The sequence below is a fragment of the Bubalus bubalis genome, chromosome 9 (assembly GCF_019923935.1).
Source record: "Bubalus bubalis isolate 160015118507 breed Murrah chromosome 9, NDDB_SH_1, whole genome shotgun sequence".
Classification (NCBI taxonomy): Eukaryota; Metazoa; Chordata; class Mammalia; order Artiodactyla; family Bovidae; genus Bubalus; species Bubalus bubalis.
In genome coordinates, this window is record NC_059165.1 from 92,503,706 (window position 1) to 92,523,832 (window position 20,127).

Sequence of the window (20,127 nt, forward strand, 5' to 3'; positions counted from 1 at the left end):
GTCCTTCCACCATACAATGATGGCAGACGGTAATCTTCAATATACTTAAAAATACATACATATGACATGTTGCAGTAAGTTATTTTCCAGCAGATGTTAAGACCTAGAACAATGCCTTGTTATCTGTTTCAGCTTTACAATCAGTGCAAGTCGTTCAGTCATGTCTCTTTGAGACCTCATGCAATTTTCCAGGACAGAATACTGGAGTGGGTAGCCTTTCCCTTCTCCAGGGCATCTTCCCAGCACAGGGATTGAACCCAGGTCTCCCTCATTACAGATGGATTCTTTACCAGCTAAGCCACAAAGGAAGCCCAAGAACACTGGAATGGGTAGCCTATCCTTTCTCCAGTGGATCTTCCCAACCCAGGAATCAAATCAGAGTCTCCTGCATTGCAGGTGGATTCTTTACCAACTGAATCATCAAGAGAAGCCCAGTGCCTGACTGTAAATAAGTGAATAAATAGGTTTTGGCATAGTAGCATTCTACGTCCTTCCAAATGCTTCTTCAGGGTCTTGTCCGCTTCAGTCCCTAATTTCTCATCAAAGAACAAAGTCCTGAGCAAAGGAATGATGACCGGGCAGCCAGGATGGCACAGTGACCTGGAAGCCCTGCCACTTCCTGCTGCTGAGTGGTACTCTGCTGACTTCTCCCACCCACCACGGACCCCCAGGAGACCGCTTCATTAGCTAATTCCACGACAACAGAATCGTTCTTGAACGTTCCTCAGAAGTTTCTGAATTGTAATATTTTCTTCCTGCCTCCGTGACCAGGAGTTGATTTATTTTTAAGCCACCATCCTGTTCAAATTCTCCAACTATGTACTTAAGATGTTAGAAGATATATGGAAACCAACTCTTCACTTACTGTTAAGGGGGAAAAACTCAGCATGCCAGCTGCCAGTGTCTTTTTCTAGTTGCTCCACAGCACGTGGAATCTTCCCAGATCAGGGATCAAACCTGTGTCCCCTGCATTGGCAGGAAGATTCCTAACCACTAGACCACCAGGGAAGTCCCAGTTTCCAGTTTGGTATTGGCTAAAAGACAGTTTGTTCAAGAGATGCTGGAAAGCACAGCAGGGACACGGAGACTGTAGTTTTACACACCTTCTCTGAGCAGCACCTACAAGCTGTCTGCTCCGCCTGTCATCCACTCTCAACCAGGAGACAAGGTTTACTACCCACAACTGGTTAGGTTCCACTCACCTCCAAGTTTTTGTTCTTGTCTATTTCTTTTCCCCCAACTGGAAATGAGAACCTATATGCCAAGCCCAGGTGGGTGGCAGCACATTAGGGGAGCGTACCTTTCCATATTTGCTGAAGAGGTTCTTCAGATCTGTTGCCCGAGTTGTGGAAGACAGTCCACTGACCCACAGATTCCTTCCAGAGCTATTGCTGATTCGACCTGCAGGAGGGAGATGATTATGCTTGGCCTCCTGAGACTGCAGCCCTGTCTTAAACCCTAATGCAATCCAACCTTGATTCCTCTGACTCAAGAATTTAATTACTGCCAACACATGGGACAGAAAATGAAAAATCTAGATCACAAAAACTGAATTTTCTTACTCGAGGAATAATCACACCTATGTCAGTTACAAAGTGAAATGGCATTCAATGATCAGCTCATGACCAAGATAGCAGTTTCTAAAATTCTATCATTTTACAAGTAGGAAAATCCTTGTCCTATAAAAGGACTTTCACCATTCCATAAATGAGTCTCAACAAAAACATACATTCAGAAGCTCACCAACATTTAAAAATTAGTCTCTCAAGATACAATTAGCTAGCTGATTAATTCTCGTAATCCATAATAAAACCAAGTACTGGATCCAAATTGTGGATTCCTGCAGACCCCTCCCTCCCAAAATAAGAGATCCGAAGGTGACTCCCTGACATGTAAGTTGAATCATACCTTTTTCATCTTTAACGATTGGCTTTATATCTTTTTCTTCCTTAAAAGAGCTAGAGATAAAAGTTAGTATTACTCGTACAGAAAAAATAAAAGAGAACTAAATCAAAAGTATGGTATGTGCTAAGACTGAATACCTACCAGAAAATTAGTCAGAAATAAAATTTTAACAGGCACCTTTGCAAGCTTATATTGGAAATCTCACCTCCCCCCAATACAATGTCAAGATTCTTAAAAATCAATTCTATTTAGCTGACGATAACACTTAACAATTTAAGAGCACAACCATAGCAGGTTGAGGAAAACAAAAGGAATTGAAATCACCCATTAAAAATACACAAAGAGAAATCAAACATTCTTTAGAGGTAAACTACAATTGCATCAGTCTGGCTGGCCAATTGCAGAAAAACAGCTCATGTGTGTCATTAAACGACCAATGAAAAGGAGATAGCGTCTGGTCTAAAACTGAGAAAAAACAAACCTCATTTTCTGATCAGCGCCCTCACTGGCTGAGGACTCTTTAGGAGCCGGAGGGACTTCATTACAAGCTTCAAAAGCAAACTTCTTCACGTCTTCTTTGCTATCCCCGGGGTCCGGGCTTGAGGCTTCCGGGGGCGCTTCCGCGGCCTCCTCGCTACAGGCTTCCGTGTGCTCTGAGGCTTTACTACTCTGCTCAATTGGCTTCTCTAGCCCTACAGGCTCACAGTCCGTCCTCTCGTCATCGCCTGTCTGCTCCACGGGCTCCCTTTTCACTACCGCTAACAGGGTGTCTGCCTTGCTCGACTGAGCGTGTGCTGTTGACTCGTTGGCCAAATCTAAATCACCCTCCTCCGGATGGGCGCTGTCAAAAAGGTCCTCTTCCTCCGCAAGTTTTCTGTCTGGCCCCACGCTACTTGTTTCCTGTGCAAATGGCTGCTCCAGCTCGGAACCTTCTTCTTTTACTGGCTCAGATTTACAAGTTTCCCCCAAAATGTCGAGTATTTTCTCATTTTCTACGGATTTAACAGGAATAGAATGGCACAAGGTTTAATTACCAGGGAAATAAAGCAATCACAAATGCGGAACTGGCACGGCGGCCACACTAACACGAAGAGAACTGCTAGCTACACAGAGATTGGAAAACCCGCGGGTACACACACTCAACACTGGTTACACTACCTGCACTCCGACCGACTAGAGAGTAAGCCTCTACGCTACATGGGAGAGAAAAGGCCCCCACAGATTTAAACACCTACAACAGTGTGACAGCTTCTCGACAGTCTCGTTCATGTTTTTGTTCAAGTATGGGTCTTCTCCTTATTTTTCCAGTGTCCAAGGTGCTGAATTGAACGCGATCACCATTCAAGGACAGCTCGACCTTCAAATTTCTTTGAATTTCTTTTAACAGAACAGTCCAATAGGAAAACCAGAAATTTCCGCCGGAGGAGACCAATGCAGTCCAGAAGGGGACCAACACGTTGGGAATTTTCGTGGAGAAACTCTGGTTCCTCTTCTGGAATTCAGTCACTTCTCAGGCAATCAGTGCCCTGACCATCGCTTTGTCCTACCTTCACTGCATTAATCTAAACGACTGCAGGAAATAATACAAGATCTGCTTCATGTGTAGAAACACATGGAAGAATCATCGGGGAAGGTGGGGCAGGGGAAGTACTTAAATGCCACTCTACATGGTTAGAGAGATGAAAGTCATCACTACATCTCACTTAACATATCTGACCTCCAGAAACCAGAACAGCACTTCCATAGATCTGGTGATACGAATGGGTTTCCAATCTCTGATCCTTGTACGATCTGGATTGTCCACCATTAAAATAATTCATAATACCATAAAAAAGCTTAAAATATATAAACAGCTTTAAAAGGAAAGTGGGAAGACTTTCAAACCATAACTGTTGTGTTTCTCTTATCAGTACCTGGCTCCAACAGAGGTTCTTCAATATCCTATTGAGAAAAAGAAAAGACAAAACTCACAGAGCACTTTAATGTTAGCCCGTCCAATCCCCCCTTGTAGTTAGGCCTCTGCAATTGGCAACAACTTCCCAGTCCAGGCAGAGATCACACAGATGACTGCTTTAGACACCACACGAGATGTGAGAAAAATCTCTCTCCCAACATGGAACTTTATGTGTAACTGGAACGTGTCAACAAAACCATTTCTCCACCCTGCTGGACAGCTCTCCCTAACTCCACCCTGGACTGAAGACACTAGCTCTTGCGCTTTGGGAGTCCGGCCCACCTATTTCTGCAGCCCTCCACCTCGCTTCCACCTTATTTTGTCCATCCTTGCAACAGGCCCCAAAGTCTTCTTTACCCTTTCAACTGGCTAATTTGACTGGCTCACCAGACCTCAACTCTGACAGAGAAACTCCTCTGGGAAGCCCTCTAGTGTTTGTGTAACCCAATCACCTGCACTTCTCCCTTCTGGTTACATTCTCGTTGGTCATTAACACCATGCCCACTAGGCTGCAAACCCTGACCCTGACAATTTAGCTCACCCACTTATGCTAAGCATCCCGCAGGACCAAAGTGCAATGGGTTGTTTACACACACACACGCACGCTCACTCATTCTTTTTCACTGTGGAAAATTCACCACTCATGTCAGGTTTCTAGCCATGCAGAACCAGACAGTAACCTACCGGAGGCACTCTGAAGTCCAATGATGAAGCATCCAAAGTGTTCTCCAAGCCTTCGCCATCAACCTGAAAGAAAAAACACCAAGACCTCTTTGCAGAGACAGAATTATGAGTGCCAAGGCCTACACCTCACCACTTTCCAGGCCACCTACAGATCTGTTTTCTTCACAATGCCAAAAACCATCTGCAAACCCACTGCTGGATCCCAGTGGCTGCCCCTTAGCCATAGGGGATATGTCCCCAAAGTCCAGTGGCTATCTAAAACTTCAGACAGCATCATGTTTGTCCATACCAACGGACAGGGAGTACACACACCATGGATACACTGGACAAAAGCATGATTTCTGTCCGGGTGAGGATGGCGCAAGGTTTCATCATGCTATTCCAAATGGCGTGTAATTCAGAACGTAAGAATTGTTCATTTCATCTAATATTTTTAGACCCCAGTTGACCACAGGTAACTGAAACCTCAGAAAGCAAAACCATGGGTAAAGGGGGGACGATGTTACTCTGTTGATCACCTGCCTCCCTGTTTCTAGGCCCGCTCCAGGATCAGGCAGCCCCAGCATCTCTGACAATGGCTCACGGCAGCGGGCACTCTGGCAGCATCAACTGAACAAGTGAGCAGATTCATTCTCCAGGCAGTTTCCCCACACTGGTGGTCAGCATACACTACCCAGCCTCAGATTTCTGAAGCTGACTCAAAGGGAAAGTGAACTTCACATTCCTCTGATTTTACTTGGTAGCAATTATTTTAAAATAACAATAACCTGGCACTTTCGCCTAGTGTACTTTAAAACAAATATTTAACTTGTTTTCTTTTTATTATCTACTATACTAAACAAAGGGTTTCCCTGGTAGTTCAGCTGGTATAGAATCCGCCTGCAATGCAGGAGACCCTGGTTCAATTTCTGGGTCAGGAAGATAACGTGGAGAAGAGACAGGCTACCCACTCCAGTATCCTTAGGCTTCTTTGGTGGCTTAGATGATAAAGAATCCACCTGCAATGTGGGAGACCTGGGTTCGATCCCTGGGTTGGGAAGATCCCCTGGAGGAGGGCATGGCAACCTACTCCAGTATTCTTGTCTAGAGAATCTCCATGGACAGGGGAGCCTGGCGGGCTACAGTCCATGGGGTCGCAAAGATACGACTGAGTGACTAAGCACAGCACAGCATACTAAAGGAAAACTAGTATCTTAAAGGTTATTAAATTTGAAAGCTTTCTAATTTTTTAAGTGAAATACAAAAATATCCCTCCTTAAAGATTTTTTTCTTAGGTTTGAAACTTTTTGGGGGGCAGGGTGGGAAAGGCAAGTCATGCAGCATGCGGGATCTTAATTCCCCAATCACATACTGAACCCATGCCCCCTGCTCTAGGAGTACAGGGTCCTAACCAATGGACCACCAGGAAAACCCCAGGTTTGAAACTTATGACCAGGATGTTTCCATTAACCAAGAAGTCAAGTCTATGCTATGGAAATAATTAACACACAATATGATCATACAGAGAGAATAAACCAAAACTCTATGCTAACCTATGTCAAGCTGTGGCAACATGTGGAATCTGTGACTTTTGACCTTAAAGGTTTAAAGCTCAGTCCTATAAGGGTACTTCTTTTCCAGTTTAAAGCTAGAATGCCTTAAATAAAACCAAACTAAGACTGCTGGGCATGCCAAAGTGGTGAGGTTAAACCGGCAACCAGTTCCAGGAGGACCACCACGAAATTTTATGCCAAAAAGACAAAGTGAAAAGCTGGCACTATGATGTTGCTTAAGAGAATTAAAGTCTTCCCTCATACACAGGAAGTTTAACAGTGGATCCCTTTAACTGGAGGGATTCTTCTAGGCGACCAAGACTTTTCTTCACTGTATTTCACATCCTTTAATTAACAACTGTCAACTCATACATGGAATACATATTTAAACTATCAACAGGATTATCTGCATGGTGAGATTATGAACTGTTACTGTTTTCTTATCTTTCTATAGTTTTTTTAAACTTCTTTTCTTTTCAAAGAAAATACTTTTAACAACAGTGTCAGACTTTTGACTTATGCTAAGAATGTGTCCCCTACCTAATTACAGAAATATTCTCCAGCATTACAGAAAAGTTATCCATTAGTTAACATCTGATCTGTGTTGAGTTTAAATGGATGCAATTTAACGCCAAGATTTAGACACCAAATGGTGATTTAGCTGCGTGTTATTTAACCAACCATCAGCGTGTTCCGTCTTGGCTGAAGCGCACACAAACAGTGAGGAGCCCCAGGGCTGTAGCGTGTTGCACCGCAACTGCGTTACCTACAGCGTGTCCTGTGAACTGAGCCGGGAGCTCCCTCAGCTGCGTGGCCACGTAGTCTTTGCTCTCACAAAGGGATTCCAGGATGCTGTCAGTGCCATCCTCCCCGAAGTCTGGAGCAGCGCTGTTCTCAACTTCGGTTTCTTCTAACACATTAACGTCCATCATGTCAATACTCTGCAAACCCTCCAAACTTGCTTCCATATCCTCCTGTAACGAGGGACGACGAAAGGCGTCAACTACCAGGTGGACCGGGATGCAGAGCTCCTGCCGCCCCCTCTGTTGTCATGGCATCTACCTGCCCATCTCTGGAATCTTCTTCCAGGCCATTGTCTTCAGTGCCTTCCTCTTCTGCCTTTTGTTCTAATAACAGAAAAATTGTTCAGTCAGAGAGCACTTGGGTTCTGGCCTTGTAATTAGCTTCTGCAGGACGACGCAGCTCAGTCTTGGTGAGAACATGACACAAGGAAGCTGAATGTGACTGTTCGTCTATCATGTACAGTTTTGTCTCAACTGGAACATAAGATCTAGAATTTCTGTAATACCATCAAAGTATTTTGATTCTGCACAAAATAGCCAAAGCTTCAAAAGATTTCCAAACCACTTCAAACTAACACAAACATCCTCAAACAAAAATGAGCAAAGGATAAAAACAGGCATTTCCCAACGAGTAAATTAAAAAAGTCATGTCCATACAGCACCCAAAGAACTACACCCTAAGAGTGTGTGCCTGACAACAGACCTGTGAGTTCCCCTTCGCTCCACCCCATTGCATCAAGCCTCTGGCTTTCTGACATTCTTCAGCCCAGAAGCTTTTTTCCACTCAAGGCAAAAAGGCAAAGGCTACCATAAAGTCTATTTTCACCCTGGGCTCTGCGAATGCAAAAGGACTATTGAGACCGATGCCAGGTATTCCCAATGGGGCTGGAAGGGAAAGAAAGTGGAAACTCTTAGAAGGAAAGTAAAATCTTTGGGCTCCCTGTTATCAACAGCTTTAAAAATGTACATACCTATATGGCAGAAAGTGAAGAGGAACTCAAAAGCCTCTTGATGAAAGTGAAAGTGGAGAGTGAAAAAGTTGGCTTAAAGCTCAACATTCAGAAAATGAAGATCATGACATCCGGTCCCACCACTTCATGGGAAATAGATGGGGAAACAGTGGAAACAGTGTCAGACTTTATTTTTCTAGGCTCCAAAATCACTACAGATGGTAACTGCAGCCATGAAATTAAAAGACGCTTACTCCTTGGAAGGAAAGTTATGACCAACCTAGATAGCATATTCAAAAGCAGAGACATTACTTTGCCAACAAAGGTTCGTCTAGTCAAGGCTATGGTTTTTCCAGTGGTCATGTATGGATGTGAGAGTTGGACTGTGAAGAGAGCTGAGTGCCGAAGAATTGATGCTTTTGAACTGTGCTGTTGGAGAAGACTCCTGAGAGTCCCTTGGACTGCAAGGAGATCCAACCAGTCCATTCTGAAGGAGATCAGCCCTAGGATTTCATTGGAAGGAATGATGCTAAAGCTGAAACTCCAGTACTTTGGCCACCTCATGCTAAGAGTTGACTCATTGGAAAAGACTCTGATGCAGGGAGGAATTGGGGGCAGGAGGAGAAGGGGGCGACAGAGGATGAGACGGCTGGATGGCATCACTGACTCGACGGACATGAGTCTGAGTGAACTCCAGGAGTTGGTGAGGGACAGGGAGGCCTGGCGTGCTGCGATTCATGGGGTCACAAAGAGTTGGACACGACTGAGCGACTGATCTGATCTGATCTGATCTGATATTCTAGAATTCCCCTTAGGACATGCAAAACAAAGGTGACCTGTTCTAAAGGGCATATACAGACTAATATACCGAAGAAAAGCAAACCATGGCACATATGTTTACATGTGGGAGGCCAGTATGGGGGGGTCAGTGGGGATGTGGGCTGCAACAGGGTGATGCCTGGAGACATTTTTAGTGTTACGACGGGCAGTGCTACAGGCATGTAGTGGGCAGCGGCAAAGGATGCTGCCCAGCACACGGTAACACAAAGGATAGCACCCTACCACAAAGTTCAAACTATCAACATTGCTGAGTCTGCAAAATGCTGTGGCATACCACAGTTTTGCAACTTAAGAAGCCTCAGTCTTTATTTTATAGATGTTTAGTTGATTTACAATGTTGTGCTAATTTCTGCTGTAAAATAATTCAGTTATACACACACATATATTCTTTTTCACATCCTTTCCATTATGGCTTATTAAAGGATACTGAATACAGCTGCCTGCACTATACAGTATGACCTTGTTGTTGATCCAACCTATACATGGTAGTTTGCATCCGCTGATCCCAAACCACCACTCCATCGCTCTCCCTACACACCCCACCCTCCACAACCATAACTCTATGTTTGTGAGTGTGAAGAAACCTCAATCATTGATTAAAGATGCCAACTGCAATATCCTAAATATTTCATTTCCCATTATTATCAATGATTACTCAAGAAATGTGGTTTTATTACACACTCCGCTCTTCACATTATTTAATACCCCTCACAATGCTAGCAGGTTTATTGTCTGCATTTGACAGGAGAATTTGGTTCTGCTCCAAAGCTGGGACTCAAAAACTGAGCTGTCCCACCTCCCATTATATCTGAACTGGGTATATCCTTTTGAAACACACTATTTAAAATGCTTGATAACCGCACCCAATTTCTCAAGCCTCAAACAGTAGCTTGAAGTGCCCAAGAAGAAGGTAAACAGGAGAGAGGCAGACCAAAAAAACCTCACCAGAAAGCACCCTAAGTGGGAGTGACAAAGATAAACGCTGGGCACACAGGCTGCACCCCAATCCCAAGGGATGGGTCTTGACTAAAAACTGAAGGGTGGGGGAACAGAACAGGGGAATGGCACAGACTATCCAATTTTAATCCCAAATGTAACCTAATGTAGAATGATCTTTCAAAACACACCCAGTTTTCAGCAATTCTGCCCATTTAGATGAGCTGGGGAAAAGGACTCAAGTTCTGACTTGCAATGAAACTTTCAAAGTTCAGCTTCCTTTCACTTTTGAAAGGCAGTGGTTACTCACGAATTCCCAGAATCAGTCCAACTTTGTGGCGGACTCTGGAAATCCATTGGCTGAAGCCTAGTAACCTTGACGACCTAATTTTCAACCAGGACACCATGAGGACCTAGCACTTCGTATAACTAACCACATGCCCAGACCCCTCTGGAGAACACACTAGCTCTACAACCTGGGGGAGCTCTTCTCTGCCCCAGGATCTTGGGCTTTGGGGACTTCTGTGAAAAAGAAAGGTACCAGTGCCTTTCTGACCCCAACCTGTACTGGTACACTCACTTTACACCAAAAGTAATTATTATCAAGGCTTCCCTGACACAATGCTAACTCCAAGTAGCTTTGAGCTGACCTATGCTTTAACCCATTCAGACCCATTGGAAGCAGTCAACTAAGTTTTTCTAATGATTCAAAGATTCCTTATAGGAGCCAAAATCATTCTGATGAATAAGCCTAACCTCACAGTTTAAAATGAGCACCTACACACAAAAAAGTTTAAACTTTCAGCTATTCAAAACCAAACTTTCAGATATGGGTAACTTAACAGAAAAGTACAAACAGGCTATCTGTATGTTTCCTGCTGTAGACCCATCCCTCATGATTGGTTTGTTTCAACAGTCCATGTCTACTGCTGAAATACAGTTTCACGAGCACTGAAAAGATACCAGTGTTTTAAACGTAAACCCCTTTAAACGTAACCTAACTCAAAAATTTAACCTTTCAAAACACGTGCATAAGATTTAAACAGTTCACTGAGTTGTGGAAAAGTCATCCTGTTAGAAAAAGCTGTGAAAAATATAAATAGAAGTTTCGGAAAAGACAAAGTCTTTTCTTTTTACTTTCTGAGCAGCTGTATCCCACTGCCTGAAATTAGCACTTTTTTAGGTGAATGGGACATGGACAGCTGTAAAAACTTTCGTGCAGCACCCTTCAAGACAACGAGCCCATCGTATGGGAGTTGCAAATTATACCATCCTTATCACAGTAAACTCTGAAAATGAGAACCACTGTTAGTGAGGTTCCCAAGCTTTTGCTGTCAACCATAAAAAGGAAAGGAGCACTGATACATGTTATACCATGGATAAACCTTAAAAACACGATGCTCCATGAAGGATGACAGACATGAAAGGTCACATGCTGTATGATTCTACTTACATGAAATGTTTAGAATGCGCAAATCCTTAGAGACAAAACCTCAATTAGATACTGCTGGGGGCAGGGGGATGTGGGAGCTGACTGCTAATGGGGGATAGGTGATTCTTCTTGAGATGATGAAAATCTTCTAGAACTAAGAGTAGTGATGACCTCATAATCTTGTGAATATACTAAAAAGCACAGCATTATACACTTTAAACACGTGAATTTTACATGAATTATATTTAGATTTGAAAACAAAATATCACACTAGTAAAACATGCAAATGTTCCAACAACCTATTTTGGACCCTAAAGAAGTTGGGTTCTATTGGGTCTCTGCCTGCTGTCATTTTCCTTGGTTTAAGTCCTATTTTTTGAACCAGGAAGACAAGTAGGTGCATCTGGTTGCTCAGGTCAGCCGGGGCAGCTTTTAAGACTGTGCCTTACGCTATTTCTTTTTTAATCCTAGAAACGAAAGCTGTAATGTTTTCAATTGTTGTTCAGTCACGAAGACAAGTTCGACTCTTGAGATCCCATGGAATGCAGCCTGCCAGGCTCCTCTGTCCATGGGATTTTCCAGGCAAGAATACTGGAGTGGGTTGCCATTTCCCTCCGCCAAAGGATCTTCCTGAGTCAGGGGTCGAACCCACATCTCCTGCATGGGCAGGCGGGTTCTTTACCGATGAGCCACGGGTCTTTTACTTGGCACCTACAAATCCTCCTCAGCACCCTGACAGTTACACGTTAGGTGCTGGAAAAGCAACCTGTTAGATGGAGGACAGTGAGGGCCAAAGGAGCTCTTCTGACTTGAAGGGCTAGAAGAATGCTAAAAAAACAGTTCTCTATATAAGCTCTCTTGCTGTAGCTACCCCAAGCAGCAATAAGCTAAAGTGGATACCTTTCACGAATCTCTTTGTCTTCTTGCTTGTGGCTTCCAAGGCAATGCCAATTTCATCAGGATCCTGCCCTTCTTCCTTAACCGCCTGTTGGGAAGAGACAAAGTTGACAATACTGTTAAGAGCTGTGGGGCACACACTGCTCTGTCTCTGTAACAATTTCCCAGCAACAAAGGCAACCCTTCCCTGCAAAGAGCAACTCTGTTTCTGCCACCTGGGCTGCCAGGTCCCCAGGCAGTAGGTGAACCCAGTACCACTTGATTCTCTCTGGGCCCTTCACCCAAAAGAGCCTGGGGCTCACAGTCAGGGTTGATGGAGTTCCAAAATGGTCCCTAACCTCCACACTGTCTCAACTTTAAGTCAACAATGTAACAAACAGGTTACACTTGGTCTGGCAGTGGGCAAAGGGCTGAGCACTGCAAAAGGCCACCTTTGACCCAGGGCAGGGAAGAACAGAGAACATCCTGGGTAGTGGGGGAGGTTGGTGGTTCACGGCAACAGTGTCTTCTTACCCGTGCTTCGGGACTCCCTGGTGAATTCACCAGGTTCCTATCCTCAAGAGCCTGATTCCATGAGAGATGACCACCCGCCATACCCAATTCTGTGTTAAACGCTGAGAAGTGGGACAATGAACACAGGATGGTGCGATACAGGAAGTCATGGACTTGGAGCAAGTCTTCACTTGGGGGGGGGGGGGGGGCGGAGCGAGACATCTCAAGACAGACCCCAAAATGACAACAAAGCGCCAGCCAGATGGAGACCTGGGAGAGAAGCCGCCAGGTGCAGGGCACGGTGAACGCAAACGTCCTGGGGCAAAAACGGGCACATCTCCCCTTCCCGGGCAATGTCAAAGGTTCTTCAATCATCCGTTCCGTAGGGGAGAAAACTGAGGCGCTGGTAGGGAACAGCACCTGTCCAAGGTCACACAACCCTGGGGAAAATCCAGGGGCTACCCTACGACTAAGACGGGCTTTCCCAACACTGAGATGACTGAATGGAAGGAGGCGACAAGGCACAGAGAGGGGCGGTGTCGGGCCAAGGTCACACAGCCGACCCGCGGTTCCTGACAGTTCGGACCGGAGTTCGCAACGCGAGATGCAGGCCGGGGGCGCCTCGCAGTAGGGAGTCGCAGTGACAGGCCCGCGCGGGGGCGTTACTCAGTCTCTGGCGGCACCCCAGGGCCCCGGGCCGCCTCACCTTCTTGAGCCGCTCCATCAGGACGCTCTTGTTGCCGCCCGTGTCCAGGTTCCGCTTCTTCAGCTCCGCCCGCAGGTCGATCACCCGCAGGTCGCTGAGTCGCCGCGTCCCGACCTCTGAGACGCCCGAGACGACAGCGGCCGTGCCAGAACCCGAGTCGCTGGACCCTGCTAGAGTCTCCGCCATCCCGGGTGTGCTGTCCACGCCAACTACTTCCCACACCGCCGGCGGCTGTAGCGGCTCTGAGCACAAAATGGCGCCGCCAGAGAGGAAAACGCACTCGCTTCCTCCCGCCCCCTTTTCCGGCCGCGCACGCGCGCCGCCCGAATAGGCGTTCTTGGCCGCTGTCTGACGCTCGCGCATCGACCAACCGCAGGCCCTCGGCAACAGTGCGCAGGCGCTGTAACTGCTGTATGCAAGCGTCTTGGCAGTTCGCGGTGGGAGGCCGGCGAGACGTAAGGCGCCTTGTACCTCACTCACAGGGCTCTCACTGCGCATGAGCAGAAGCGGCCCCGGGCGTTGAACCCGCGCCGGGTACGCCTGCGCAGAAGAGAGGAGCGCCGTAGCCGTCGGAACGGTTCTCTTACTGGCGGCACAAGTTCGTCCTGAGAGCTGCGGTAAACCCGGCCCAGTTCTGTGTGAAGTGGTAGGCAGAGCCAGGGCCCCTAGAATGGCGGAGTCTCTGTCCGGCTTAGGCGATTCTGGTGCGGCGGGCGCAGCGGCTCTGAGCTCCGCCTCGTCGGAGACTGGGACGCGGCGCCTCACCGACCTTAGGGTGATCGATTTGCGGGCGGAGCTGAAGAAACGGAACCTGGATTCGAGCGGCAACAAGAGCGCTTTGATGGAACGGCTTAGAAAGGTAGAGCTGGGACCCTGGGGTGTGTGGGAGGTGGGCCGGGGAACCCCGGCGGCCGCGACGAGGGGCCTCCTGGCCTCAAGGTCCCGTCCCGCCCGCCCCCCCCCCCCCCGGCCCGGTCCCGTTTGCGGCCTGCCGGGGGCCTGGCGCTCCGGGCCTCTTCACGCTTCTCTCAGGCCCGAGCGGGATCGCCGAGCCCCGGCGGGCCCAAGTTCAAAGCCCAGCGCTGCATCGGAGAGAGAACAAGAAAATCTCGACGCGAACGGGGGAAGTTCGAGGTGGCGGGTGACATCGACCGAGGGCTTGTGTTATCCGCATCAGCCCCTGCTTTTTAGGGCTTCCTTCGGCTGCTTTCGTCCCGATCTCTGAGAGTGGACGCGGAACCTGAAATCCTCGCTCCGCCCGGGGAGTCAGGGAATTCGGCCAAAGTCCCTCGGCCGGGGAGGGGAGGTCGAGATTTGAACCCAGGCCGGGCGATTTTCTGAGCGTGTGCTGGTTGCGGGGGCCTCCTCTAGAGCGATAGATGCTGCTTGATCCGTTAGGGCCTAGAAGTCTAGAATAGGGGGGTACTTTACGAAGTAACCTTATTAAGAGGGTATTGGGAGCGGGGTTGAGGGAGAATGGCTCGGCGACTCAGCCTGGCAGGAAAAGTGCTGCTTGTAATAAAGACCAGAAATGAAACCTACAGTTAGACTTGAAGAAAATCTAAGGGCTCTGCCAGTCTCTTGACCCGATCTTGAGCGTGAACGACATTTATTTTAACCCTCTCTGGGTCTGTTTCTCCTTGTGTCCAAAAGAGAGAGATATTAATTCTTAATCGTTAGAGTTAAGGAAGATGGCCCAAAATGTGCTTGGCATGCTACCTATAGCATATAAACATTCAAAGTGCGATTGCTGTCACAATTAACTTTTCTCTCTGTATGCACTGTGTGGCATTTGCAATCTGGGTGTTACTGATCCCTGCCTTGGGGGTTTCTGAGGGATGCGTTGGAAAGCCGAGAGTTAGGTGTGCTTTTCTGCACTCCCTGTTCTATGTGATTCTGGTGGCTTCTTTCTTTCACTGTCTCTTGTCTTGGGACTTCTCTGTGATTTCTAACTACTCCTTGTCACCTATCCTCCCGCCCCGCCCCGCCCCGCCCCGCCCCCTACTCCCCCAAGCAGTGCAGTTTGTGACTCATTCTACCCTCTCCTGCCTCCCAAACAACAGAGGATCGGGTTTTTGTTTGTTAATTGCTGTTTAGAGGAAGTGGGGATTATTTCCTATTATCCAGATAAGGAAACTCAGGATGGAGAGTGGTGAGTTACTTGCCCTAAGTCAGTAGTGCCTTTGTAACTCGAGTGTGTGTGTCTTTCGCTATGGACGCTAACTCCCTCTAAGCAAACAGGGCAGGCAGTTCACCCGTAGAAATGTTACCTGAAGAAGATGCAAGGAGGGGAGAGTTGGCACCCAGGGACCTGTGATCCATGGTATTACTAGCCATAGGGCCTCCTGTCAGTAAAGGAAAATTGGTGGCGGGAGGGTGGTGGGAGTGGGAGGCTTTAGCCATTATTCCCCCAGATAGTCCACAAGCCTTCGATGCTGATAGGGTGGCATTGAACCTTCCTGTCAGGCTGTTGGTTGAAGCTGTTATGATCTTCCACCAGCATCTCTGAGGGGAAAAACCCATTCCTTCTTCCTCTCCTCTTCAGTTTCTTAGGGATGTGCTCAAAAATGCACAAACGCCACTGGCGTATATACCCATCTGCCATCTTACGTGAGCAAGTCTGGAAGTACTGGAGCTCTTCTCTTCTTCTTCTGCCACCTGTTGTTTTGTCCCTTCTTTGGTTTGTGTATTTATTTATTCTTTTAGGAAGAACAAAAGAGGGAAAGGTGGAGGTAACAACACACAAAGAGTAGTTTGGCCAGGCCTGTAAGGATGACTCATAGCCTGTAGTCCCCCAGGGTCCACCCTGTCAACACTGTACCTGGACGAGATGACCTGAGGGGCAGACTGGGCCACCTGTCTGAGGTAGTTGTTGCATTCTCCTGCTGGTGGTCCAGAATCTTTTGTTTCTAGAAAGAGGGTAGGGACTTTCTGTTTGAACCCTCCTTCAGGCCAGGACATAACTCCAAATCTTCTTTCTGGCTCTAACTTCAGAGAGAAGGGAGAGGTTTTTTTTTCTCTTAGTACGGTTTAGGTGTGGAGCCCCCAAGCCTCATTCTGAACATTACCAAGCTAGAATACTCCTGAGAATCTTTGAGACTTCTGAAACTATTTACAAATAGAGCTCCATTTGAAATGGATTTAAACAGAACATGGGCTCCCAGGACTATGCAGTAAAGAAAGGGTTTTCAAAAATCTGATTTTGAAGCCTGGTGTCTGGGTATATCAGCATTGACAGGCTTGGTCGGTGTTCCTTTGATTGATTGATTGATTGATTTGTGGCTTTTTTTTTTTCCCTCCTCTGAGTGCCTCCTTGGTGGCCTACACAGTGCTGAGCATAAGTGGGAGCTAGTCAAGTTAAGGACAGGCTCTTGGGATGAGAAGCGGGACTTGCCAAGAGATCCTTATAATTTTCTGTTCAATGAAGCAGGTTCCCTGGTGGTTGAGAGCAAGACCTCGGGAATCTGACAGAGAGATGAATGAGGGATGTTGTAGTCCGTGTCCCATCCCATGCCATGTCCCATATTCTGTCCAGATGGTGCTAGTGCGGGTGTTGAAAAGGGATCAGGGAGAGAGATGAACAGTACAGTGTTGAATAATGTCATAGGTAGTTTGGCCCAGGAATAGGGTCAATCAGATTGTGGTGATAATATTAAAAATAAGTCAGATGTCTGGTGAGTGCTTGCTTTATGTGACTAACAAGAATTTTCACAACAGCTTTCCAGGGTAAGAACTTTAATTAGTCCCTCATGCCAGAGTGAAAAACAAACTCGGAACAATTAAGTAAGCCTGCCTGAGACGGGGCAGCCAAAGTACGGTAGAATCTGTCTACCTCTGGGGCCCTTGCTGCAGCAGAAAGATGGAATGAATAGGTGGGGAGAGGCCCTTTCCAGATCAGTCCCGGAAGCTTCTGTGGAAGTCAAGTCTGTGTGCTGCCTTTTTGGGTGAACTTTTCTTTTCCCTTCCCTTTAGGCAATTGAAGATGAGGGAGGTAATCCTGATGAAATTGAAATTACCTCTGAAGGAAATAAGAAGACATCAAAGAGATCCAGCAAAGGTATGGAGGGTGATGCTAGGAACTTCTTTCAATCTGGCTTCCTCTGCTAATGTGCCTGTGGACTGCCCTGTGAATCTTTGATGGACCTTGAATGAAGGTGTGCATTTTCTTTCAAGATCTCTCCAGTGTATTTTTGTTTCCATGGGCTTTGGGAAGTCTCAGCATGGAAGAGGTACTGACACCTTTACTTATTTTTTCTGTAGGTTTCTCGGCAGCTGTTGCTTATCCAGAGTCTTAACCGTCTTGAGGTAGAGAGTGTTTAGGAGTACTTGAGTCTCAGACCTATTGCTCTGACTTGTGGAAAATAACTTGCCTTTTAAATACCGGCTGGCCAAAACAGAGTTGTCACTTTTACAGATGCTGCCTTCGAAACTGCCTACCTCATAAAAGCCAGATTCCACATGGCATTAATGACCCTCACCATTGCCCCAGATGGTCCCTTCCCGCTTCCGCCCCTACCACCTTCCTCTATTACATCCACCTGCAGTCAGGTCCCAGACGTGTGGTTTACTCCACCCACTCCTTTTGCCCATCTGTCTGCATTTGAGTCCTAGTTCATCAAGAGACAACTTCTGATCTCACCAGTAGCAAGTCTTCTCTCCTTAGGTCCTCTGCACTGCCCTGGCCTGAGTTTCAGGTTGTTGAGGACAGAAGCTGTGTCTTCCTTGTTTTCCTACTTAGTATTTGCTCATGAATTACTTCCTAATTGAATTCAATGACATCCAACTACTGTTTTAGGAAAGAATCAGCTAAAACTGGGCATTTGGGCTATCCTGAAAGTTCTCTAGGTAATTGGAGGTTTTGTTGCTCAGGCCCCAAAACAAAATGAAATACTTTCACCTGGCCAGTGGTGCAGACCTGGGTGTGAAATGTCTGAGAGGCAGGCACCAATGTCGACCAGGTTGTGTGGTGTATTAGCTCTGGGAGAAGAGCAGTCAGTGACCTCACTTTGAAATGAAGTCACTGTGTGGTCCACAGTTAATCGTGCATTTTTCAATTTGCCCAAGTCAATGTTTTTTCCAAAGCAGAGTACTTAAAAAATCAACAGAGAGCACAATATTGTAATTATCCTTCAATTAAAAATAAATAAATTAAGGGAAAAAAATTCAACAGATAGACTATTTTGGGGCAGAGGAGAAATAGAGCCTGTGGAGCTCCTTTTTTGCTTTCTTTTTCTCTAACAAAAAAAGAAATCCTTGTGTTAAAAGTTTTTAGGAACACAGATAAGCATTAAATAAAGGAGGCAATCCATTATTAAGATTATGGGCATATTTTCCCAGACTTCTGTGTGTCTAAAGTCACCTAAAAACAAATATAGAAGGATTTTCACACACCTGTGTACCTTTGTCTTTCCTTAAAAAACTGTTCCTACTCCCCACAGTATTCTTTACTTTTTTTACTTAGCCTGTAAAGGGCATTTTCAATAGTGCTGAAAATAAAAACCTCATTTATTTAACAGTGAATAATCATTCTTTGTATGATTGTACCACAGTTGAGCTCCTCAGTCTTATTACTAGACTATTTGTTCCAGTTTTCAGCATGGCCGTGAACCAGAATTACTTCTGCTGAAGGAATATGTTTTTGTTAACTAGAAAAGTAGAATTCTTGGCTCAAAAAATATGTGCATTTTATTTTAAAAATAGTTCTTAACAAATAGTTCTCCAACAGGCTATACTGGTTAATAACTAGCAACATCAGGGAATGGCAGAGGGTGCCTGTTTCTCTAAATTCTCACTTAATGCTGAATATTATATCTTTTTAATGTTGCCTCATATATAGAAGAAAAATATCTCATTGTATGAATTTCTCCACAGCTAAAGTTTTTATTTATATTTCTTCACAGGTTAAACAGTTTCTGATAATCGACTGCCTTTATTTTCTGAATTGCTTTTTCATGCCTGTTGCCTATTTTTCTGCTGGGTTGTTAGTCTTACTGACTTTTGATAGTGCTTTCTCTCTATAAAATGTTACAATTGTTTTTTCCCAGTTTGTTATTTGACTTAACTACTTTGTGGTGTTTTGGTCTTTAGAATTTTAATCTTTAATACATAATACAGGCAATGCAGTCAACCTATATGGTTTCTAAATTTTATGAAAGTCGCTCAGTCGTGTCTGACTCTTTGTGACTCCATACAGTCTATGGAATTCTCTAGGCCAGGATACTGGAGTGGGTAGCCTTTCCCTTCTCCAGGGCATCTTCCCAACCCAGGGATCAAACCCAGGTCTCCCTCATTGCAGGTGATTCTTTACCAGCTGAGCCACAAGGGAAGCCCAAGAATACTGGAATGGGTAGCCTATCCCTTCTCCAGTGGATCTTCCCAACCCAGGAATTGAACTGAGGTCTCCTGCATTGCAGGTGGATTCTTTACCAATTGAGCTATTGGGGAAGCCCCACAATAGAGGACAGCACGCCTGCACAGGGACTTGAACCCTGGACCCTCAGATTAAAAGTCTGATACTCTACCTACTGAGCTATCCAGGCTCCTATTTTAGGAGCTGTCCAGGCACCTAGATTTTTTCTTGTATATTGAAAGACTGTCCTTTGCTTTAAAATTGCTTTTTAAAAAGTCTGCATTATGGAGTAGTATTTACTGTTTTATTTTGAGTTCGTTTGGAATTTATTTTTGCATGTGATGTGAAGTAAGTAGGGATCAAAATATGGATTTTTAAAAATATATATATTATTTATTTATTTGGCTGTACCGGTCTTAGTTGTAGCATGTAGGATCTAGTTATCTGACCAACAATTGAACCTGCATTGGGAGCATGGCGTGTTAGCCCCTGGACCACCAGAGAAGTTTCAATATGGGATTTCTATTAAATTTCTTGTGCCCTTGCCCAATCAATCATACTACCTACCTGTCCCTCAGGGGAAAAAAAAAGTGATTACTTTGACCATAGATGATTAGTTTTGCCTGTGTTAAAACTTCATCTAGAAC

At 45.7% G+C, this 20,127-nt stretch overlaps 2 protein-coding genes and 1 non-coding gene across 7 annotated transcripts in view; 1 reads left to right on the plus strand and 2 right to left on the minus strand.

Annotated features, from left to right (window-relative positions):
- SAFB2 (scaffold attachment factor B2) overlaps positions 1-13,413 on the minus strand; it is a 29,685-nt gene extending 16,272 nt beyond the window's left edge. For all 3 annotated transcript variants that reach the window (XM_045166649.1, XM_045166648.1, XR_006641429.1), the window contains exons 1-9: positions 13,132-13,413; positions 11,937-12,021; positions 7,138-7,202; positions 6,846-7,049; positions 4,544-4,606; positions 3,819-3,846; positions 2,387-2,897; positions 1,909-1,958; positions 1,301-1,401 (exon numbers count right to left, since the gene is read on the minus strand). In XM_045166649.1, coding sequence (XP_045022584.1) covers positions 1,301-1,401; positions 1,909-1,958; positions 2,387-2,897; positions 3,819-3,846; positions 4,544-4,606; positions 6,846-7,049; positions 7,138-7,202; positions 11,937-12,021; positions 13,132-13,317 — 1,293 coding nt within the window. In that variant the 5' untranslated portion in view covers positions 13,318-13,413. The remainder of the gene's footprint in view (positions 1-1,300; positions 1,402-1,908; positions 1,959-2,386; positions 2,898-3,818; positions 3,847-4,543; positions 4,607-6,845; positions 7,050-7,137; positions 7,203-11,936; positions 12,022-13,131) is intronic.
- Positions 13,414-13,649: 236 nt separating this feature from the next.
- Positions 13,650-20,127, plus strand: part of SAFB (scaffold attachment factor B) — a 61,447-nt gene continuing 54,969 nt past the window's right edge. The window contains exons 1-2 of one of the 3 annotated variants that reach the window (XR_006641428.1): positions 13,650-13,990; positions 17,104-17,188. Coding sequence is in view for 2 of the 3 variants with exons in the window: in XM_045166644.1 (XP_045022579.1) it covers positions 13,802-13,990; positions 17,104-17,188 (274 nt within the window). In the remaining variant the exon portion in view is untranslated. The remainder of the gene's footprint in view (positions 13,991-17,103; positions 17,189-20,127) is intronic. The other 2 variants (XM_045166644.1, XM_045166643.1) reach the window with 2 other exon arrangements.
- TRNAK-UUU lies at positions 19,598-19,670 on the minus strand. Its single transcript has one exon. It is a non-coding gene; the product is annotated as a tRNA-Lys (tRNA).